The 23,691-nt window shown below is 38.8% G+C and overlaps 1 protein-coding gene across 4 annotated transcripts in view; it reads right to left on the bottom strand.

The window, feature by feature from the left end:
• The window catches only part of Pard3b (par-3 family cell polarity regulator beta), a 1,003,618-nt gene that overhangs the window by 434,730 nt on the left and 545,197 nt on the right, over positions 1-23,691 (bottom strand). For all 4 annotated transcript variants that reach the window (XM_011238602.3, XM_006496298.3, NM_001081050.2 and 1 more), the window contains one exon: positions 8,793-8,978. In XM_011238602.3, the coding sequence (XP_011236904.1) occupies positions 8,793-8,978 (186 nt within the window). The remainder of the gene's footprint in view (positions 1-8,792; positions 8,979-23,691) is intronic.

The following is a 23,691-nucleotide window of genomic DNA, read 5'->3' as shown; positions in this document are numbered from 1 at the left end:
CAATCCTACTGCCTCAGCCTTCTGGTGATGAGGATAGGTATGTGATCCTATTATGCTATTTTGATTCCTAAATCACATCTCTAGAAATGCTTAAGGGTAATAAAACATTGATAAAATATTTAATAAGTTTCTACTGTGTAGTCATTATGCATAAGAAAATTGAAACCTTGATGATAACTCTATTTCTTAAAAGAAGAAATTGAGTCTGAGAGGGGTTGGATTAATTGTTGCTAGTCATGTTCTAGGACCAGATCTGAACCAGGTCTGGGTCACTCTGGAGTCTTGTTTCCAGGCCCTTTGCTAATATTCCTTAAGCTTTATGGGTTCTTGGACCTCTCTGAAAATCTAATAAAAGTTACAAATCCTAGTCTCTTCAAAGCAAATATGTACACCAGGGTTTCTCTGCAGTTACACATTTGGATCAGATAATTCTTTGTAATGAGGAGCTGCCATGTGTTGCAGGCTATTTCATGTGCCTCCCACAGCACTTCAATGACTTCCAGGGGCTCCTGTGACCTCCTGGCTTAGCTCCTGGAACTCAACTCTTGAGTACTTTCTCCATTCTGATCTGGTGACATTACATGGCTCCCTGCACTTCTGTTGGTCTGTTTTTATAAAGCCCCTCCATGTAAAACTGTAATGATGCAAAGGAGAGACTAAGAAAACCTAGGTAGGGCTGGTGAGATGGCTCAGTGGGTAAGAGCACCCGACTGCTCTTCCGAAGGTCCGAAGTTCAAATCCCAGCAACCACATGGTGGCTCACAACCATCCGTAATGAGATCTGACTCCCTCTTCTGGAGGGTCTGAAGACAGCTACAGTGTACTTACATGTAATAAAATAAATAAATAAATCTTTAAAAAAAAAAAAAAAGAAAAAAAGAAAACCTAGGTAAAGAGTGGAGCTCTGCAGAATATTCCAGAAACATGAAAGCTGGCTTTTCCAGGAAGAGTTGGCTATGGCCCAAGGCCAATCCACATTAGTCTAGGGTGTTGAGAGGATTAATCCTGACCAGATGTTGGCTCCTGCTTCTGCATGTTTCTAACAGGACCCTTGGTGAGGCCTCCTGGGATATTATCAACACCCACAGCCCAAACCCCAAAGTCAGACTTCACAGTGTACGTTCCCTGGAGCAGTGCATACTCTAGGCAAGGTGGCACTTGATTAGCAAGACAATTTACCCAAATTAATCCTTTTGAAAGCTCTAAAACTACCTCCCTCTATGACAATATCTACCTATTGTAATTTTGAAAACAAAACAAAACATAAAATGAATGTATAAAACACTGGTACCAGTTTGTTATCATTTAGCGGAACTTTGAAAGGACATGTGTAAACAAGCAGTTTGGACCATACTGGATGCCTGTGGTGTTCACTTCACACTGCCTTTCCCATGTGAGATGTTTTCAATTTACATTATCTGCCCTAACATATCTCAGCTGAGGGAAGAGAGATACCTTTCCCAATGAACCCTTCTTCATGTATGTGACTTAGCCCACATGCTTCCTCCTTCCCAAAATTCCTTTGCATGTATTTGATAGCTAGCTCCCTAGCTCCTCAAGCCAGGCTTGGCAGCCATCTTGCTCTAACAGCAGCTATTCTCCAGCCCAACTAACTCCTCTTCCCAGCCTCCCTGTCACTATGGCTATTTGTCTAATGCTACCCTCATGGAATCAGTTTCTCACACACTTTATTTAGGATCCTTAGCTTCCTAGATCATAGAATGAGGAGATTTATTCTGTGTCTCCAATTTATTATAGATTGCCTAACTCACTCTAGAGGCTAAAGAAGCACTTGTTAAATTGAATCATTTGAAAAAAGAAATCTTTTAGGTACATGGGGACTAGTGTAAGTTTCATCTATAATGAAGAAATCATTTAATTTATAAACTGTACCTAAGAATTGATGAGCCAAGGCTGGCTTCATTACTTTTTGTCAGATGGCCCCATCTTCACTTACTCTGTTATTTGTAAACTTTTCAATGAATTGAATTCAGTTATCATTTGATCTCCACTCCATTTGTGGGGAGCGAGCTGATAAAGTCCCAGCATTGGCAGTATTCAGAAATGTTTCTAAAGGAACTAAAAAGATCTTCAGAGCATAGACATACATACTCAAAACCATAATGCTTTCAAAATATAGCCTAATCCCCTTTAAAAAAAAAAAACTCCTGGACAAATACAGGACATACATAAAAACATTGTGACTTACAGCTTCCTGTAGCCACTCTCACCATTTTCACAGCAAGAAAGTTTGAGACGGCCTGACTTTAGAGTCTCAGAAGTATTCACCGGGCTATAGCATGGTAGTAACATTCTGTGGTGCTTGTTTTACATTTTCCTATTTCCTGTCATCCCAACTCCCTTTCCATCCCTTCCTATCTCCTTCTGGATTTTGTACTCTTAATTTACTTTGGCCTAGAAAAGCAGATTAAGGAAGCTGGTTAAGGCATATGTGTTATACATGAATCAGGACTATTCTGCATGAATGCATAAACAGATTAGAATCTCAGAGATCTTTCTCATTTCAACTTTACTGTATTTACTTTTGTCTTCTTCTCTCTGCTTTTGGGTGTCTATTTTCTGGGGTGGGGACAAGTATGCTTATTAGTTTGGGGTGATAAGAATTACCTGAGGTACTCAACTGGTGCTCTCATCTTTTGTTACCTACCTACATCCATACATAATTTACATGAACAAGTTTAACAAAATGTCAGGTTTTGTTCCAGGAGCAGTTGTGCCAATGGAGAGACAACACAATATGGCCTGAATATATGGGAAAGCAAAAAGTAAACAAAGAGAGGTCCAGGCTCCACACCCACCTTAAGGTGCACTCTGTGAATTTAAACCTTCTATCAGGCCTGTCCTTTAGAAGAGCTCACTAGCTACAAGCTGTGCCACTCCCCCCAGGGGATTTTGGAAGGGCATTTAAATTATAAACTACTTTTTAAAAATAGGTACTAGTTTTAGATCCAAAGCACCATCATCGTGATAGATCAATTTGTATAGATTGCCTTATTGTTTAAGACTATGACATCATACATGCTTTTACACTTAATGTCATCCATGGTATCAAAATTGCACCCTGAGATGATAGTTTCAAACCTTGCTCTGGACAGACCAAATGCGTTTTTTATTCGTATTTGCACACATGAAAAAAGTCAGAAGTGATAAAGATTGGCAGGCGAAGCAATAATGAAGGCGGCTGACACAAGACGCTAGAGTCTTAGAAAGTACAGGATATGACCATTTCGTAAAGTCCTGACATTTAAATGCACAAATGATGACATGAATTAAGGCCTGCTAAGAGTTTCAAGGCCTTAAAAGAAAAGTGACCCACAAATATTTTCCTTATTTTTTTTTTTTTGCTAGTAAACATAAAATCATAAAATTCTTACAGCGTGTGTCAATTACAAATCTCTTGTTTATTTGAGGACCACTCTTGAGTACTTGGTCAGTAAAGCTGGAAGTATAGAGCGTGCCTGCTCGAAACCCAGACTGCCTAGATCTCTGTCAGAGGTACAAGTTAGAATGCCACCAACTACCAGTGATACCTCAAAGTCCTCCTGCTGGTAGGAAATGCATCAGTTTTAAGAAAAATGGAGGGCTGAAGAAATCATTTAACATTAGTGTTCTTTTAAAAGTTGTCCCTTTTATCTTCCTTTGCATTCATTAATTATAGATATGCCACATGATTTATAGATACTGGCAGAAATAGAGGTGAAAATTACTCAGGCTGGGTGCTCCGAGCTGACTCTGCTAAGAGGGTGTGATACCACTGAATGCTCCCTATTATGTAGAGACCTCACATCTGGTCCTTACTTCCAGATCTACTGCTTATAGGCATGGTCTTCCCCTAAATTCAGCTTAATCACTTGAAAGCAATTGTTGTGAATACTTGTACTAGCTAAAATTCTCATATCCACTCTGAAATAGTAAAGACTCTGAAATTCTACATCTTTGAGAAGAATCACCCCAAATTTCTTGAGCATACAGAATCAAGTTACTTAAATGATATCTATTTCACATTCTGGGTGCATACATTTGCAATTAGCTATGCTAGGCGTTTTTCTTATACTTAATTTCACCATCATCAAGTAGTATTTATTAAGCACACACTGGGCTAAATTATTTTTGTACAGAGTAACATTTTTAAATGCATTCTCTCTTTTTAAGAGTCCTTAAATTATCCATCTACCTGATACATCAAATTTGATTCCCTTAGCAATAAATAAATAAATAATAATAAAATAAAATTGTAAAAGCGCTTATATTTGAATTTTTATCTTATTATTTCAGGGCTTCAATAGTTTATCTTCCATTCCTAACAGCAAATTCAAATGTAAAATTTATAAACCAGAACCTGTGTGATGTATTGCATGCAATTCTCATGCTTATGATAATGTTTACATCTTCCGTAAATTTATAAAAATTTATATTTTCTAAAAATTATTTCAGAAAAAAAGCAGCCTAAGTAATTATAAGCAATAAATATAAAATTAATAACAAAATATAATATATTAAATTTTATATAATATAGTTCATTAAGAACAGAGAAAAATCTTTGAACTTGAAAATATTTAGCAAGTGATTAAGAATGCAAAGTCTTCAAAGTGACTGCAGACACTGTGCCTGTGTGACCCGGGAGAAAATACAAAGTCAGGTGTTAACATACATTTGGAAAAAAAGGGATATTTTTCCAAATGCAGAACTGATGTTTCTTTCCGTTTAATAGCAACAACAACCCATTTTACTTGAAGTTTCAACCACAAAAATGAATTTGAAAAAAACATTCTCAAGGGCATCATAATTTCATTCTAGTTATGGTTCTTGTCCGTAGAGAATCTAACACCTACTCTTATAGTTGGTATACTTTGCTTCTAGAAGCAGTTGCAGGATCCTTTGGTACAGTGCCCAGGAAGAATGACAGAAACTAAACTTTTCTTAGCCTACAACAGGTGCACTGTGGAAGTGCATTAGCATCAGAAGTGCAAGAGGTAGCCTGGCGCTGGTGTGGTCCATGCACATTGTAAATGATGTGATATAGCTCAGAGAGCCTTCAGAGGATTCTGCAAGGAACTACAGAGACTGCATTCTGGGTGTTATTTCCCTTGCTCCGCTCCTGTGTGTGTGTGTGTGTGTGTGTGTCTGTATTGCATATATGTATACACCAAAAAGACGGAGCTCCAGTATGCCTGCACATGCCTGTTGTGTAGATGTGTATGGAGACTAAACCTGACAACAGGGTGTTTTTTCTGCAATCTCTTCTCAATCTCTGGGCTCTCTCTATTCCCCACGGATTTTCTTGGGTGTCACATTGTACATTTAATGTTCTGAGTTAGTTAAGTATTTGGAGACTTTTGAGTACAGTAGACCTGAAATTCAACTTGCCCTGAAAATAGCTCAGGTCCCTCCTTGTTCCCCAAAGAGCACCAGAATAGCTGCATGCGTTTAGAAGCAAATAGAGGTTTGCCTGTCTATTAGAAATAACCCAAAGAGGAAACAGAATCTTGAAACAGAATCTTGAAAGTAGCCTGGTAGGTGAGAACAGAGACAAAAGGTCCTCAATTAGAATCAGAGTTATTCTGAGATGTTACATCTGCCAGTAGCTGGTCTGCCTTTGTTTATATCAACAGACACTCTCAGGAGAATACAGCACTCAGAATCTACAGGAAGAATTTGGTCATACTTTTCAAAGTAGTTTAGTTTTCAGCAATCCACCTTCCCTTAAGGGAGAAACACCTTGAGAAGCAATTAGTGGTATGAAGGGCTGGGAGACAAAGACGGCTCCAGTAGAAAAAAACTACTTTGTTGATTTCAGGTAAAATCCTAGGGCCAGATGCTAATAGGGGTGTTCCTGTGCTCATCTCCCCTGCCCCAGGGACAAGACAGTCTGCTACATTTGTTTCTCTCCAACCAGGACAGGAACAAAGTCTCCAAACAATTTTTGTAAGACATAATCCAGATTCATGGAACAGGTGGTAATTTTCTGAGGAGTAACAGTGGATTATTGGACTAGCAGGAAAAAAAATTAAAAAGTACAACTTCCTTTCCTTCATCTTAATGGGGCTCCTTGTGAACAAAGCTCAGGCCTGTACTCTGCATAGTGAACGAGGTAAACAAGACAAATGGGTACCAACCATTCACAACAAAGTGAAATACATGATTGATGCCTCTTACTGTTTAAGAACAGCTATAAATATGCTGTCCAGTAGTTTTCAATGGTGTGACGGTCTGACTCAGCAGACCCATGTCAGGAAGAAAATTTACATAAATATAAAGTGAAATCTCTCTGCAAGAAATAGGACTATTAGAAACTGCTTAGGTAAGGAACTGTGCACTTACACAAACAGATTCACATATTAAATGACACACCAATATCTCCTGGAGCTGAAGTTATTGCCCATTTAAAAAAACAAAAGCAAAAGCAAAGATGTCTGCTTTTAATTTCCAAGAAGCCATCTCAGTTTCAGTTTCATTCTGAATAAATTCTGCAAGAAGAGCTGTCATTAGCAATGAGAAGAATAACAGCAAGCATAGCACCTGGCCTTAAACAAAGCAGACACTTCGACAGCTTGCTAAGAAGGGTGAGCATAATGCAAAACTACCAGGGAGTAGCCCCTGATTGCAATTACATGACTACAATCAGATGGTCTGAAATTGTTTTCACTCTAAAGCAATATAGCATAGGCTATGAGTCCAATGTTGTATTCAGCAAGTCTAGGCTATCTCATAAGAGTGAAGTCTTGAAGTCACTGTCATGCACAATCCCTCTTTGATAAAGTGACACAATAAAAATGTGAAAATGAATAAAATTAGAGATTCCATTTTAAATACTTCTCATGGAGCCTAGCACATGTAAAGCTGTAAGCATAATGGATGCTGATACTTCCTGCCATTATCATTCAGTTTTCATACCCATCCTGGTTGTCTTCTTTTGAGACCCATTAGTGGGTATTTTAGATTCACTCATAGACCTCATTGCTTTACAGATCTCCACACCCACACTTCTGCCAGTTTTACTGTGGTGACCATATTTTCTTTCCCTTGACCTTGGATTTAGTTTTAGGACTACTCTGACAAGTTTTGTATGTGTGGCATGTCACTGTGTCCCTTCAGAGTCCAACCACTGTAAAGGCATCTCCCATGGCTACTAGCCCTCTGATATCTGTTAGCCTAATGCCAAAGGCTTGGTCATATATGCAGAACATATTCTACCTGTAGACCTACAATGTGACAGAAAACACCCAGCCTGCACCAGAACCTCTACCACCACCAGTAGCTGCCCTACTACTGCACCATGAACAAAATAAAAGCTTATTGATTTAATCACTGAACCTTTATGATTATTGATCATGTGACACAAACTAACTGAACTGGAGACTAAATTAAAGAATTGCCTATCTATAGTGCAAGTCCCATGCTCCAAGGAAGAAGATATTAGCTTAGTGTTTAAATTGAAGAAAAAGTGAAAGTGAGGGGCACTGAAAGACAGCGCTTCCTTAGAGTAAGAATTCTAAGACCTGACTATTCTCGAAAGGTCTAAGTAGGTGTTCTCAGCTTTGGTATGAAGGGATACATATAGTTAACAGGAAGATCATTTGCCATGGTTAGCATTTATTAGAGGCTTTGTTAGATACCAAGCCAAAGACTCTACATCAGTAGTTCTCAACCTTCCTAATGCTACAGCCCTTTAACACAGTTCCTCGTGCTGTGGTGACCCCAACCAGAAAAGTATTTTGTTGCTACTTCATGGCTATAATTTTGCTGCTGTTATGAATTTTAATGTAATGTCTGATATGCAGGACATCTGAAATGCAACCCCTCAAAGGGGTTGCAAACTAAAGTTGAGAGCTGCTGCTCTATGTGGATTTCATCTTAAAGCATAACACTAGCTCATAAGTACTCTAAACTTTACTGACTTCCTAAGTGAGGAATCGGGGCAGGTTTTGAAGAGCAATTCGCCTATGTCTATCCAGGAAGAGAATAAGGAGACTCCAACTCTGGCATATCATTACATAGCATGAGTCAATGGTGATCAGGGACACAAACATGCTGTCCTTTTTTACAATCACTTTCCTTTTATCAGCCTGTGGTGTGCATTAATTCCTTAATCCCCAAGGCCTTATGAACTAGGTTCTGCAGATGAGAAAATGAGAGATAGCTAGCCAATATCCATGCCCACAGCTTCACATGAACACCAAGCAGTGGTAGCACTGGATTTGAACAAAGGCAATCCAGTGAACTATTAGACCATGCTATCGGCTTTGGTCTCACAGGCCACCCCAACATGAAAGAGTAGGGCAAATTCTTCTCTCCTTTCTGGTTTTTTATAAGCTTCCTCGGGTGCTTAAAGTGGACCACCTTCTGGGCGCTGTGGTTACCTTCAAGTGTGGAGAATGCTGAATGGACTTTGTTTTACAGTCCTTCTTAGAACCCACTAAGCTTGCATTTTTTGCAAGCACAATTTTCCCATTTGCTGCCTTCATGCCAATTCATTTCCAGTTTTGTTTTCTCATTTATATAGTTCTAGGTACTACTCTGCTACGTTATAAATTCAGAGGACTGTTAATGGAATAATTAAAAGAATAGTCTTAATGATATCTTTTCAGATCTTAGGAAGTACAAGCATAAGAAAGAGGGGCCTAGATCACTTCAGTCCACATACACACTTCCAGGCTGTAGCAGGAAAGCATCAATGGTTCCCATCCTTTAGAGATTGCCACTGTCTGGGCCTCCAAGCACCATAGCTCCATGCTCAAGTACCAGCACTCAGGCAAACATCACACCCTTACCTTGAAAGCAGCACCTCCATGGATGATGGATTTGATAAAAATCCCCAAGTCAGTTCCAGTTTCTCGAGACTTATTCCCTTTCAGGCTAACCCCCAGGCCAGCGGAGCCAGAATCATTCAGGGGGATCTCCAAGGTGAGCTGCTCGCTTGACTCCAGGGAGAGAGCATAACAATCAGGTTCTCCTTTCTGTTGGGAAGAGTGAAGGGAGGAGAGGAGAGCTGATTATCAGTTCACCTTCTCAGATGACCTAGAGCAGATGCAATTGCCAAGAAGAGGTGTCTGGATCTCCAAGAGTTATATTCCTGCCAGAGCGGCTACCCACTCCCTACCCTCTGTAACACACAGCCATCATAGCTACCATACGACAAAGTGCTCTCTCGGGATATAATTTGGTAACGGTCAAGAAGAAAGACCACTTCAGGAGTCTAAAACTGTAAAACTTGAAACATTCTGTAGACACTTGAAAACACAGTAGGCTATTTTAAATAATTAAAGAGGGATGATGTTAAACTCAACAAATGTCAGGTTTCAGAATATTCTTAGACATTATTCATTCTCAACTTGTCCATCTCATGGGATGTCTTAGTATATAGAAATTTGTGAAAGTTTTTGAGAAATACTATACTTATATAATTTGAGACATGTCATTTAGCATGGAAACCATAGTATTGGTGAAGATTATCAATAGGGGACAGAGCACAGATAAAAGTTCATTTTAAAGTTAGAGAAACGTTTTTAATGGATTTAAGTCCATTAAATTTAATTGAATTTGAATTTAATTTCATCTTATCAAAAATCACGCTTTAAGCTTATATCTTTGTATAGCAGAGCCCCCTAAAGATAAATAAGCTCCTAGATTGCAATAAAAAGTAATTATGCATAATAAATATTCATGTCCTCCATGACAAATGACACCAATCCACTAGCAAACTCATCTCCAAACAGACAGAGCATGGTGGCAAAGGGCAGGCTTCTGGGCCGGCTCTCCTGGGAGAAGGATGTGACTAGTCATCCTCGGTACAGAGGGTCTTCAGTTGCACAGTTGTGAGAACCAACACGTGCTGAGCGCGTGACAAGTGCCTACGAGCCCCTCCCGCACCTCTTCAACCTTGCCGGAATGTGAAGGGGCCACAGTGCTTAACTGGAAAATTTGAAAATGAGATGTTCCTGAAAACCAGCCACTCAGCCTAGGCTGGCAGTTACTTCCTCTCTGTAATTATGTCTAGAGACTCTCATCTTAAGGTCACTTTGAGGTGACTCCTCTGTAAAATTGAGTATTTAAAACATCATCATGAGTGTCTGGATGTCAGTCTCAAATTCGTATAAAATCCGAAGTAGCAAAGAACCCATAATTAAAACAGGATTAAGGGGTCTGATCATAGCCAGAGCCACTGACCTGACATTTCCAATCCCCTAACAAAAAAGGCAAGAACCTACATTTAACGTGTAAAAAAATGGTTCTTTCAATTGCTTTTTTAAATTTTTTTTTGTATATAAGGGTTATTGGAATGATTCTGACAAAAGGTTGTTCAAAGAAATGGAACTGCGTTGCCTAATTTAATAAATATAGTAGGTAGCTCTCTCTCTCTCTCTCTCTCTCTCTGTGCATGCATATGTGTGTGTGTGTGTGCGCGCTCATGTGTGTGTGCTCATGTGTGTGTGTGCCTGTTTGCTAACTCATTGTATTAGCTAATAAACAAATTCTATTTCTGGAATCAAATTTATATTCCCCTGGTTGTTTTTCTTTTGTTGTTGTGGTCTTTTGTTCTTGTTGTTGTTTTTTCTTTTCCTCTTAATTGATAGAGAACTGGTATTCTTTACCAATACCTATGTACTATTCAAATCCCTCATTGAAATACCAGAGCTGTAAATATAAACACCTAGCCTTTACCTTTGTCCTCCAATATACATAACTTAGAATCCATAACGTTATACAGTCATTTATGATTTTGAGCCTCTCTGGGATTGAGTTAATTTAAGTCTAATAAAGAAATACAGCCAGGCAGTGTTGGCGCATGCCTTTAATCCCAGCACTTGAGAGGCAGAGGCAGGTGGATTTCTGAGTTCGAGGCCAGCCTGGTCTACAGAGTGAGTTCCAGGGCATCCAGGGCTACACAGAGAAACCCTGTCTTGAAAAACGGAAAAAAAAAAAACCAAAAAGGAAGAAAGGAAGGAAGGAAGGAAGGAAGGAAGGAAGAAAGAAATAAAGAATTAAACTATAAATTTATAAATTACAGGAAAATTGTTTCCACTATAAGTTGTGAACATTTTAGGATGTAAAACTTGAAAGTTCTTTGGGTACTACTTAGAGAAAATTATTTTTGAAAAACCTAACTGCTTTAGAAATACAGTTATACTTTGTTTAAGAATGGGAAAGGAGCTGATAAATACACTCCTAGAATACATGACTTCCTATGGCAAGTGTACAGTGTCAGTATATAGACCACAACAGCTTGGGATAGCATGGTGTATATGAGTGTACATCCAAGTCATCTATTTTATGATCAAGGAGTTTGCATTTGACAAGTGTATTTGATTAGTAAGATTGACAGTTATTATTGTTTTACTCTAATGCGTTCAATTTCTTATCTAAGTGTGGAAACAAAATAGAGATCATGCAGAATCATGGTTACCTTTTCATTTCAAAGGTAACTCCCTGACAGGGGGGGAAGCCAGAAACACAATGGAAACAACAAACCAGAGGCTGATGGTGATACAGTTGACGAACTCCAAGAACTTAACCCATGCTAAAGCACTTAGCTTCACTATGACCCTAAAGGTTTCTTTATTATCAGGGCCATTTTACAGATGAAATGTACAGATCATGGTGCATCGCAGCCAGGTACTGTGCTAACAGATTACAAGACTTGTAAACACAGAAGCGTTGGGGTGCCCGAGCAGCATGGCTCCTGGCTCAGACCGTTATTTATTTTTAGTGAAATTTCCTGAGCTGTTTATTACATGTCTATGCTGTCTAATATCCTATAGTCATTTTAGTGAAAGCACTGAAAATTATCCATTACCTATGATTAAAGATGATGTGAACTATGTTGTAAATTGGTTATTTTGTTTTTGTTTTTGTTTTTGTTTTGTTTTGTTTTTTGAGGCAGGGTCTCACTATGGAGCCCTGGCTGTCCTGGAACTCACTCTGTAGACCAGGCTGGCCTTGAACTCAGAAATCCGCCTGCCTCTGCCTCCCAAGTGCTGGGATTAAAAGCATGCGCCACCATCCCCTGCATGTAAATTGGTTATTGAATGACAAATGTTGTCTATACTTATAGAGTATATTACACATTAAAATATGTCTACAAGGCTGGGAAGATGGTACAGAGGAAAAAGTGTTTGCTGTCCAAGCAAGAAGACATGTGTTAAGATCCTAAGCATCCATGTAAAGCTGGGTTTGGCTGCATGAATCCAGAATGTCAGAATACTCAAGTATACAAACAGACATACCACATAAATACACACATGCACACATAAACATTGAACTTATTACACATTGCCCCACATACCTATTTTTTTTCGGAAACACAGAAGTAACAACTCTTAAAACCTGTTCCTTTTGAATTTTAAGAATGTAATACCATATAGCAATATGAGCTACAGTCACCATCCAAGTAGTGCAATGATCCCTCGTTCATTCTCATGAGCTCTGAAACTTTGCACCATTTTACCAACACCTGTCCAGTCTTTTCATCCTCCGCTAATCACTGTTTTGTTGTCTGCTCCTGAGTTTGATTTGGTCTCTTTGTAAATCTTTTTGTTTCTCTTTTCTCTTTCTGAAACAGTGGGCTTTCATTCCAAACCCCTCACAAGCATCAAATGCAGGGCAATATTCCTGCATCCATCTCACAAGTGCAGGGGTTAGAAATTTGGATTACAAGTGTGAGTTGCTTGCCTGGCAGCCCAATTCTTAACTACCATGCCCCTATACATCCTTGTGTTCCAGATTTGTGACCCACCATGACATGACGTAGTCACAGGACATCTCAAGTTTAATTCCTATAATGAAAGTAAAATGATACACAATTTATAGTCTGTGCCAACTACAGATATGCTTCCCATCTTTGTTACACTATAACAGACTCAAGTCATAATTAGGGGCTTCTAATAATGGCAAATTCCCAATGGTAAAGGAAGCCATTACAGTAGTTAACACAGCCATTTCCTCTCTTAGAAATAAATGTTCCTTTACCTAATGTACAAAGGAAAAAAAAATCAATATAATGAAAGTCTCCTACCAATAATACTGGTTCGAACAGCAACTCAGAAAATTAAACTCAAACCTTGTCCGGCAACATCCTGCAGCAGATGGAGAGGTGAATAAAGTACTCGCCAGTATCTTTAATGAAAGGATGAGACCAACCTGAGGTCAGTGTCACATCCAGACTACAGATGATCCCTGGTTTGCTGCCTTTTTGCAGGAGTTCCTTCAACTTGTGTCAGGAGGACCCCTGCCTTTTCCTCCTACAGATACCTGCAACTCCATACCAAAAACACAGGCATGGCACGGGATACTTGTGAAACACACTTTTAATTTGCCTCCTCATTATTTCTTATAGCTTGTCAGTAGATGTCAATCCTTTGGACACAATGTTCCCAGGGCTAGACTGGGATGGATATTTAAAATGCCCCCACTATGTATCCCTAAACTCAACATCCCAGCACCTACTAGGTGCCAGTCATACAGAGTCCCCAGCTTGGACCTCCTCAAGCTCGGCACAGCAGAGCTTTGTGCTATGGATATGGACTGTCCTATGGAGTGTGGCTAACCACAGCCCTGTAGCCTCAGTAGTGTTGTTCCTGCACCAGCTGTGACAAGAAATGCCTTAGGCATTGTCATATGTCATCAAGGGTAAAATTCTATCTAGTTGAGAAATCACTGGCCTTGAATTAATATTACCAAATGTAGCCACACTGAAAAATGCCTGGGTCTAGAAAGCATAACAGAAGTTGGCTGCATTGTTATTATTAATATGTTCCCAAATCTCAAGACAACAAACACCCTACAAACTGGGCAAGCTTTCTGTCCGCAGGCTCACAACCACCATTAGGTTAAAACGGACTAGTACAGTCATGTTCTCAGCTATGTTTATGGCTAGATGGTCGCTAATTTCCAGAGACAGGTAGTCAATGTTTGTGAGATGAATAGAGTAGGAGTGGTGATAGGCAATGATACATTGATTGGTACAACTCCTAAATGATTTATTATACTTATACAAGAATCTAAGACCAAAGTATGTGACTATCAAGTGCAGTCTTTGAAGCTAGTTATATAATTACACTAACACATTTGCTACTTTGTACTTTTTATTTATTAAGCTATTTATATAATTATATTGACAAAACATGAAGGTAAATTTTGTGCCCAGCATGCTTCAGTTGAGTCACAGACATGCTATATATATATATATATATATATAGAGAGAGAGAGAGAGAGAGAGAGAGACATCATCCCATCTGCTGTCTGCTTAGTAGCCTGTCCCAATTTATCTTACTGGAAATAAAAAAATTGCATTATCTACTATCACTAGAGTAGATTGTTTACTACTATTACAATGCTGCTATTTTCTTTTCATTCTATGTTTTACAGTATTACTGAATTACTACAAAAGAAATATGTTTTTAAAAAAATGCATGATGCTACACAACCATTTACTATATCATTATAGTTCTAACTATGGAAGTATAAAAGAAAACTTTAATGGCATGCATACACACACACACACATATCTACCCTATTGAAAACTATATATAGTACATATTCCTAGGTCTATTGTACCCATTATTTAATTCTCTCTATTATGTACATTTTGTGTGTATGTATTTACATTTTTAAAGATTTATTTATTTTATTGTATATGAGTACACTTTCGCTGTCTTCGGACACAGCAGAAGAGGGCATCAAAGCCTATTACAGATGGTTGTGAGCCACTACTTGGGTGCTGGGAATCAAATGAGGGACCTCTAGAAGAACAGTCAATACTCTTAACCTTTGAGCCATCTCTGCAGCCCTGGGTTCACAGTTTTAAAACAGTTGTCTCAGACTGTGTACTGGCTGGTTTTCTGTGTCAACTTGACACAATTTGGAGTTATCACAGAGAAAGGAGCCTCCCTTGAAGAAATGCCTCCATGAGATCCAACTGTAAGGCATTTTCTCAATTGGTGATCAAGGTGGGAGGGCCCAGCCAATTGTGGGTGGTGCCATCCCTGGGCTAGTTGTCCTGGGTTCTATAAGAAAGCAAGCTGAGCAAGGCAGAGGAAGCAAGCCAGTAAGCAGCATTCCTCCAGGGCTTCTGCATCCACTCCTGCAAGTTCCTGTCCTGACTTCCTTTGGTGATGAATAGCAACATAGGAAGTGTAAGCTGAATAAACCCTTTCCTCCCAAACTTGCTTCTTGGTCATGATGTTTTGTGCAGGAATAGAAACGCTGACTAAGACAGACTGCCAGTGACCATCATAAGTGACCATTAGTCATGGTACGTTTCCAAAAGATTGGAAGCACTGTGATCCAGTACCCAAAGCTTTATTATCTATTCACCTATCTGCACACATTAATCCATTGGTCCATCCATCTACATGCAAATATGCAGACACACACACAGAGCGAGCAAGCGAGCAAGCGAGCAAGAGAGAGAGAGAGAGAAACACAAGCACAACTACAGAAAGTTTTATGAGACAATACTTACAACTTATATCCATTTTGGTGTTTTCTATGCTATTCTATTAAATCGTGAATTTTTTTAACTGATGACAATTTACTAGATTAAATCCATAACCTAATAATATATAATAGTTTTCATTTGGAAATCACTTCAACCATGTATATATGGTAATAGTTTTTATTAAAGAAAGAAAAAAAAGCAAATGGCAAATAAAGTTTTAAACACGTTTAAGAGGTATTTTAATGCTTCATCCCACCCAGTTAGAATCCTAGCCTTTTCACAAGTTATCTTCAAGCTCTTATAGCACTTCATGTCTATAGAGAAATCTACATACCATACTGGATGACTATATAAAATGGTAAATATGTAATTCCTGGAATGAAGATACTTCTCTATTTTTTATTTCTGTAATATTATTTATATATACCATATCATAAAAATGATATGTGTAAAAGATCAGAGTATATATAGAATGGAAACAAAAGAGCAGATATACACAGATACACATACACAGAGACACAAAGATACACACATCACACATCACACCACATACTAAATAACTTGTTGCATTTGGAATTCAGAGAAGAGCCAGGGCTACTCTGGCATGCATGACAAGAGCTTCTCCTTGCTAACTACAGCCATTCAATAATCTTCTCTCAAGCATTTACTATGTATTAAACACCACAGAATGCAAAATGCCCAGTTTACAAAACACACAATCGGTCAAAACTTTATTGAGCAATACGGAGGCCTCTTTCTGTTTATCTTTGCTATGTGAAGAGGAGGGGTGTGTTTAAGAACAGCAGCTAGGAACCAGAAGTGTCTGCATAGACCTTCCTGTACACACTAACCCCCTCTATAAAACAAACAGCAAAAGTAATTGCTTGGTGTGAGAGGAAAAAAGAGCAGCAGGAAGATAGATGGGCAGGGAGGCATCCCTGTTATTAGTTTAAGAGTATTCCAAATGGGGCCATCTCCAGACTCACAAATGTCCTATATTGCAAAGTAGTGCTTGATTCACGCATGCAAGTGGTAATAACCCAGCCTTTCAAATCCTGGGGGAATGCAGCAGCCCACAGGGCCAATGCTCAATTTCCCAGAAGCCCAGGTCAGACCTGAAAGCATCCATGCTGAACCTTTTATGGCCCTCATTTCATTAAATGCTGTGCTTAGGGCTCAGCAGGAGCAAGCTCTGGATGTCTTTGCCTTGCCTCCCAGATGTGTAATTAGCCTGTGTTGTAAGCAGCTTACTTTATGCAAGAATTATGTTTCACATGCAATCATTTTGTCAGTTACAAAAACTCAGACAAAGGGTTTAAAGAAAGAATGAACATTATTTTTATATATAAAGCAAAAAGCCGTACCTGGCACTTCTGCCAGAATATTTTATAATAAGCTTAAGCATTGTTAACTTTTGCCTAAGTAAATTCTAAGGAATTCAAGGGATCAAACCTTTGTAATAATAAACAAAATTTCACCACAGCGAAGGGCTGGCACACCTGCAAGACACTTAGTTTCCTGACTTTGTTTTAATTGTTATTATTAATCCTCCGGGAAAAAAAAGCCTTAGGTCACTATTTTAAGCATAAAAGGTGTTTGGTCAATTGGATTATATAAAATTCAGAATGTGAGTATCCTCCTGCAGTGGGAGCAGAGACTCTTCCCAGCAGCAGGGAGCCATCTTAGTTTTGATTGTCTTTTCAGAGAATACAGAAATGGAAAGGCTGTGAGTTGAGTGGGCACAAGACAGGCATGCTGTGGCCTAAGGATGCCGTTTTAATAAACGGCAATTGTCTTTTCTCTTTGTAACACCTGCCAATGCACGGACAGAAGTGGGAACACCTGTTGATCTACACGTGGGCAAATGCAAACCACTTTAAAACGGTTTCTCCCTCTGGATAATGTACAAATTTCAGTGAAGAATCAGAGGTGATAATGAGGATTTGCTGTTGTTTGGTTGGCTTATTTTTTTCCTTTTTTTTTTTTTTTTTTTGAGATTGTATTATAATGTTTCTCCCTTCATTTTCCTCCAAATCCTCCTGTCTCCTATACAACCTCCTCTGCTCTCCTTCAAATTCTTGCCTCTTTTTTCCAACTAATTGTAATTGCATATATGTATGTATCTGATATTTTAATTAGTACTTGCCTTTGTTATATCCATATGTGCAATAACATTCCTTAATATAATCTACTCTTTCTGTGTGATGTTACTTGTGTGTATGTTTTCATGGCTCTGAACTATGTGCTAAATTGTCTAGAATTAACTACAAATTTAATACCATGTTTTTGATCATTAAAAACCAAAGAAGACAAGCCAACGTCAGCATAAGTAGGAGAAAGGCTCAGAGAGCAAAATGTAGGCAGTGCTGCTATAGACTGAATGAAAGGAAAAACAAATGATGATTAAAGGTAGCTTACCAGTGTCTATTTTAAATTTATGTCTTTATTTTGATTTCCCAAAGTTCCTAGATATTCATATTAGTTAATTTTTTTACCACTGACATAGATGAAGAAAACTATAGAAATTATTTATATTTGAGATTTTTGTCTTACTTGTTAACATGCATCCCCTCCCACTAAAAGCTGGCAGGATAAGGAAACTAGCAAAAGCGAGAGTTGCTGGCCACACAATGTGCTAAAAACCAACCAATCAACCAACCAAACAAACAAAAACAAAAATCAGATTTTGGTAAGTAGAAGGTTAAACTAATATCCAGAAACAAATGTCAGGAAATGGCCTTTCTTCACTGCCTGTGCCATATAAAATGACCTTTAATGTAATGCTGGGTCAAAGCATACAAAGCACCAGGAAAACCGAATCAGGCAAACATTTCTACCTGGAATTCTACACGTGTAAACCCAGTGCTTGGGCAGAGGAGGGATTTTAAGCCAACAGTGACTTCCAGGCAAACTTGGACTGCATGAGATTCTGTCTCAAAGAAACAAAAACAAAACAAATACAGCAATCTCCTCCCCTTAAAACAAATAAACCTGAAAAACGGTATAAGACATTAGAACCTCAATTGCATACCATCAACATGCATATTTGTAGCACTTGTTTTATTTATATTAAAATGGCTAATAAAAATGAAATGAAGGAATATTTTATGTCAGGGAAAGTATATCTGTTGGTGTATTAGAATTCAGATAAGCTATCTGATTTTTTTAAATTAGTACTTTCCTTTGTTAGTATTGAGAAATGGTGGGTTTTTCTGTTTTGCATTTATTCTTTCCTGTTATGAAAGTAGATTAGAGTCAGTGTGAGGGTGGACACCCTTGATCCTAGTACACAGGACTGGCAAATCTCTGTGACTTCTAGGCTAGACCTGCCTAGATAGAACATTTCCGGGAATTCAAAGCTATATAATGAGACTGTGTCTCAAAACAAACAAGCAAGCAAACAAATAGACACCCCAGTAGATTAGAAAAACTTTATATTAAAAATGCCATAAACATTTAAGAAGCAATAATTCACTGGTTGACGTACATACTTAAATTTTTTTAATGTATTTTTTTGTGTGGAAGAGATATACTTGTGTGTGGTAGGGGGAGTGGTGTATATGTAAATGTGAAAGTCAGAAGACAATTTTTTTGGAACTGGTTCTCTCTTAGTGGGTCTGGGGATCAAACTCAAGTGCCCAGGCTGGCACAAGTGCCTTTACAGCTGACCCACCTTGCTGACCCAAGAATACATGCATTTTTATGAATGTGAGTTGGAAGAACAAATGTACAACATAACAATTCAGTGACCAACAAAAGGAATTTTAATCCTAGGCGCAGAAGCCCATTTAGACACTGGGCTCTTAGGTGACCTATTTCCAACATGTTTGGATCAGAATTCCTTAGTGTTGCAGGTTAACCATCTCGAAAAGACAGTTGAGTATCAAGGCTGAGGTGACCATGAAACAAATAACATCAGACAGGACTGAGCACACTAGGCATAGTGCCTGCCCCTCTCTACTCACCACTCTGCCTACTGCTTGGGAAGTGGCACTGACTGACAGGGAACGTCCCCTGGATATCTAAGTCTGCAAGATTCTCAGCTTTCTAGAGGAGGTCTCTCTGATTTCAGGTTGTGCTCACTTAAGGCTGTTTTAACTAACTAACTACCTCAACCAACCAACCAGACTCCCTCTAAAACTTCCTCCAGTTCTGTCAGTGAATGTGGGAGAACCTTGGGAATTTCTCTGATAAAGATTATTCTGGAAAAAAATATCATGAGACTTATGAGAGCCTGTTAATCAGTATATATGTAGAGTCTTTGAGTGGGAGGGAATTCATCTTTCACTATGATTGTTTATTTGTTTGTTTGTTTGTTTGTTTGTTTGTTTGTTTGTTTCAAGACAGGGTTTTTCTGTGTAGCTCTGGCTATTCTTGAACTCACTCTGTAGAATGAGCTGGCCTGGAACTCAGAGAGATCTGCCTGCCTCTGCCTCCAGAGCGCTAGGATTAAAGGTGTGCACCACCACTGCTAGACTGCAGCTTTCATTATGGGATACACATGCTTTAGGCAACCTGTGGTCTGAGGATCATGGGAGATATACAGAACACTGGTATGTACTCATAGCTTGAAAGGAAGCATAGCTGAGCCCAGACTAGACTAATCAAAACCCAGCTAACCTGCAGATATAAGAAGCACAAATAAATATCTGATTGTACACAACACAATTTGGGAAAAATTATAGAACATTCCCTTCTAATTCTGGGCAGATTTCTCCTTTCCCATCAAACTCTTTCAGTCAAAGGACAAGCCTTTCCCTACTCCATCATGGAGCCTAACATCACATGGAGGATGTTTAAAATAAATGTTTCTTATCATACATTCAGGAAATTCTGTATTCGGGAATGCTAGGTACAGCAGCTGTGTCAGAGAATAAGAAAGTTCCAGAGCAAAATTCTTACAGGTTACCAACTAGGCTTCAGAGAGCATAGAGTACCATGGTTAATCCTTTCACTGCCCTTATTGCTTTATCACCATTTGTGAACAAAGCCTGAGATGGTTTGTATATGCTCAGCCCAGGAAGTGGCACTATTAGATGGTGTGGCCCTGTTGGAGTGGTGTGCCACTGTGGGTGTGGGCTTTAAGACCTTATCCTAGCTGCCTGGAAACCAGTATTCTGCTAGAGACCTTCAGATGAAGATATAGAACTCTCAACTTCTCCTGCATCATGTCTGCCTAGATGCTGCCATGTTCTTGCCTTGATGATAATGGACTGAACTTCTGAACCTGTAAGCCAGCCCCAATTAAATGTTGTCTTTATAAGAGTTGTCTTGGTCATGGTGTCTGTTCACAGCAGTAAAACCCTAACTAAAACAAAGCCAGTTCACAATGAGCATGACCGTCAAGCACAAAGTGCCACAGAAGTAAACATGCCACACAGAAAAGACACAGAGCTTGAAGCTCTTAGTGTTTAGGAGTTATTCCTGAAGGGAAAAGGGAGTTAGGTTTAGTTTCCTATAACTACATTTCCCTCTATCCCCAACCCTCCTTCCCTTCCCACCTCCTCCTCTTCCTTCCTCTATCTCACTCCCCCTCCTGCAGTTTGGATAGGGAAGCTTCCATAATAGTTAAAGACAACAAATTACAGGTTACTTTCATTGAACTCTTAAGAGGTATAATGGCTACTGAATGGCATCTTTCCCCATTAGAGTCTAAGTACAAGGGCGGTCTATAGAGCAATCCGCATTCCAAGCACATGAACCATTATTTAGGGTATAATGGCTCTAAAAAAAGATACGACAGTCTTTTTCCTCAACTCAAGAATTTTCAAGGAAGAACTACATCTTACTTTCCTTTATTTTCTACAACTGAAACAGTAAATACTCATTTTTAGGTCAGCAAACAATGCACATTAATTCTAACACAATGAAGTAAGAGTGTTAGTGTGGCCTACAAAGGGGCAGTTTGTAAAGTAAATCAAAATTATTCAAAAATTAAGAAAGAAGGGAATATTTGAGGAGTAGGGAAATGGAGTTTTTGCTAATTTGTTAATGGTTGTGAGATAAAATAAATGATATAAACAAAACAATTTTTATCCTGTGTGTGTGTGTGTGGTTTTTTCCTGCTGTCTGAGCTGCATCTAATGTGACTCCAGCAGGAAACCAATCCTGTTAGTCTGCTACTAATGATAAATAATTCTAAATTCCAAACCGGGATGGAGGAATCTCAGTGGGTAACAACCATTTAAAATTCATAGTGATGTTTACTATTGTAATGAAAATGTTCTTAGTATATGTAATATGCCACTTGCAGATAGGCATATAATTTTCTTTTTATCTTAATAATTAAATCAATTACTCTGTTTAAATTAATTGTTAGACAAAAGTGACTATAAAATAAGAAGCCATTTAGGTCCTATAGAGGATGAGAATTCATCCAAATTAAAATGTGAATACCTCTTCCTATTGTTCCTTGTGTGACAGACAAATTGAAGGTAGAAGGGAATCTACCCAGAGTTGATTCAGGAAGGAAAGTAAGTGAATCTGCAAGTCAGCCATTGCTCCAAAACATAGCAGGCGACCAAATTATCCCTAAAGTGGGTTGTTACACACAGTAAACTGCATACTCACAGTTTGTGTTTCTACAGGTTGGCTGGAGTTTAATCAGCTCAGGCTGGGCTCAGTGCACTCACTATATGCTTGCCTCCCAGCTACTAATGAGGAATGCAGATGCTCCCCATGTCCCAATCACTCACGTCCTCACATTCCTCAGACCACTGGATACCTGAGTCTTGTTTATCACATGATTCAAGACAGATAGCAAAAGTCAACATGCTTTTCAAGTATTTGGTCACATAACATCTGCTCACATCAAACGGCCAAATACATTGACATGGCTAAGTTCACAGACAACTGTAGGGAAACAGCCTCTCTAATGATACTGAGATCTCAACAAGGGTGTAGCAGTGTAATGTTACTATATGGATGTGAATACTTGAATTCCACTCACCAACTGGATGCAAATGTTTTGATGCATAGCTCTTACCAAGGGCCAATGATAAAACACACAGTGTTTATTTTTCTCTTCCTGGATCATGCCCTCACTGACAGAGTCACACTTTCTGTTGTCTCAACAGAATTGGCTTGTGGGCCCGTGATTTTATCTCACAATGAAGAAATCGGAGTGCTCTCCTTCATGAACTCTGTGTTCCTGAAGGTAGAACTGGTCAGAGGGAGGCAGCTCTATTTAGACGGCTTAAACTACTGGCACCGCTTTCCACTTGTTCTTGCTTTCCCTGGGTACTTAACTTCTAAAGTCTCTTCTTCCTTGCTATAATATGTCCATGAAAGCAAGACAAGGGTGAGGAAATAAAATTTTATTGCTTTAATTCTGGTAAAATCAGCATGTAAATGTGAACATTTTAAAAGTTCAGAACAGTTCCAATCAATATTTTGCTAAATGAAGGTTGGGCAGGACTCCTTTCCTTCATGAACTAACGTAACCGCATTTTCCAATGCAGGCACGTAGATTGCTCACAGACTACATGAGAATGATCTCAACTGAGCTCAAGCCCAAGGAGTCCAGCTTCTAAAAGTAATCCAGAGTATTCTCTTTTAACTTCAGATGTGCTTCAAAGGAAGCCTCATCTCAGCACAATTAATGATGTGCGTATGTTTTTAGTCAAGTGCTTTCTTGATCCACTAGACCTGCAGGTTTTAGGATATGTCAAAATCATACATGAGAAAAATTCACATGCATGTTCATGTATGTCTGTGTTTACCACAGAAATTATTTTCAATGAAAAAGAACTTGGCTCTGAAAATGTGATAGAATAAAAGGTCTTTCACATTTATTTCCAAGTACTTTGTGTCTCAACATCTCGATTAGGTCTTTGACAAACTCCCCATCATCAGTAGATGAATCCCCTACTCCCCATCCCATTTTAGCTTTCCTTGTCTCATGCCTAAGGTTCTCAGCAGCTTCTTCCTACTCCTATAATGAATTGCCATGCTGCCCATTTTAACTGTGCCATGTCACTGTGAGCTAAGGACCGAGATTGTATTTGAATTCATTTAGTATCTGGGAGGGCATGCATCTAATACATATTTGTTGTGGGATTACTTCATCAATATTGTTGACATTTCTCTGCCACACTGCCCCTTAGAAATAATGGTATCAAAGGGCACAGAATGTGACAGCCATATCTTGTATCTTATCTATAAAAACAGCTCTTTTAACATTTCTAAACTGAACTTTCTGGCATGTCTTTTAGAATAGAAATCATTCACATGTT

The sequence above is a fragment of the Mus musculus genome, chromosome 1 (genome assembly GCF_000001635.26).
Source record: "Mus musculus strain C57BL/6J chromosome 1, GRCm38.p6 C57BL/6J".
Taxonomy (NCBI): Eukaryota; Metazoa; Chordata; class Mammalia; order Rodentia; family Muridae; genus Mus; species Mus musculus.
Note: the sequence above shows the minus strand (reverse complement) of the source record. Positions and strands in the feature narration are given on the sequence as shown.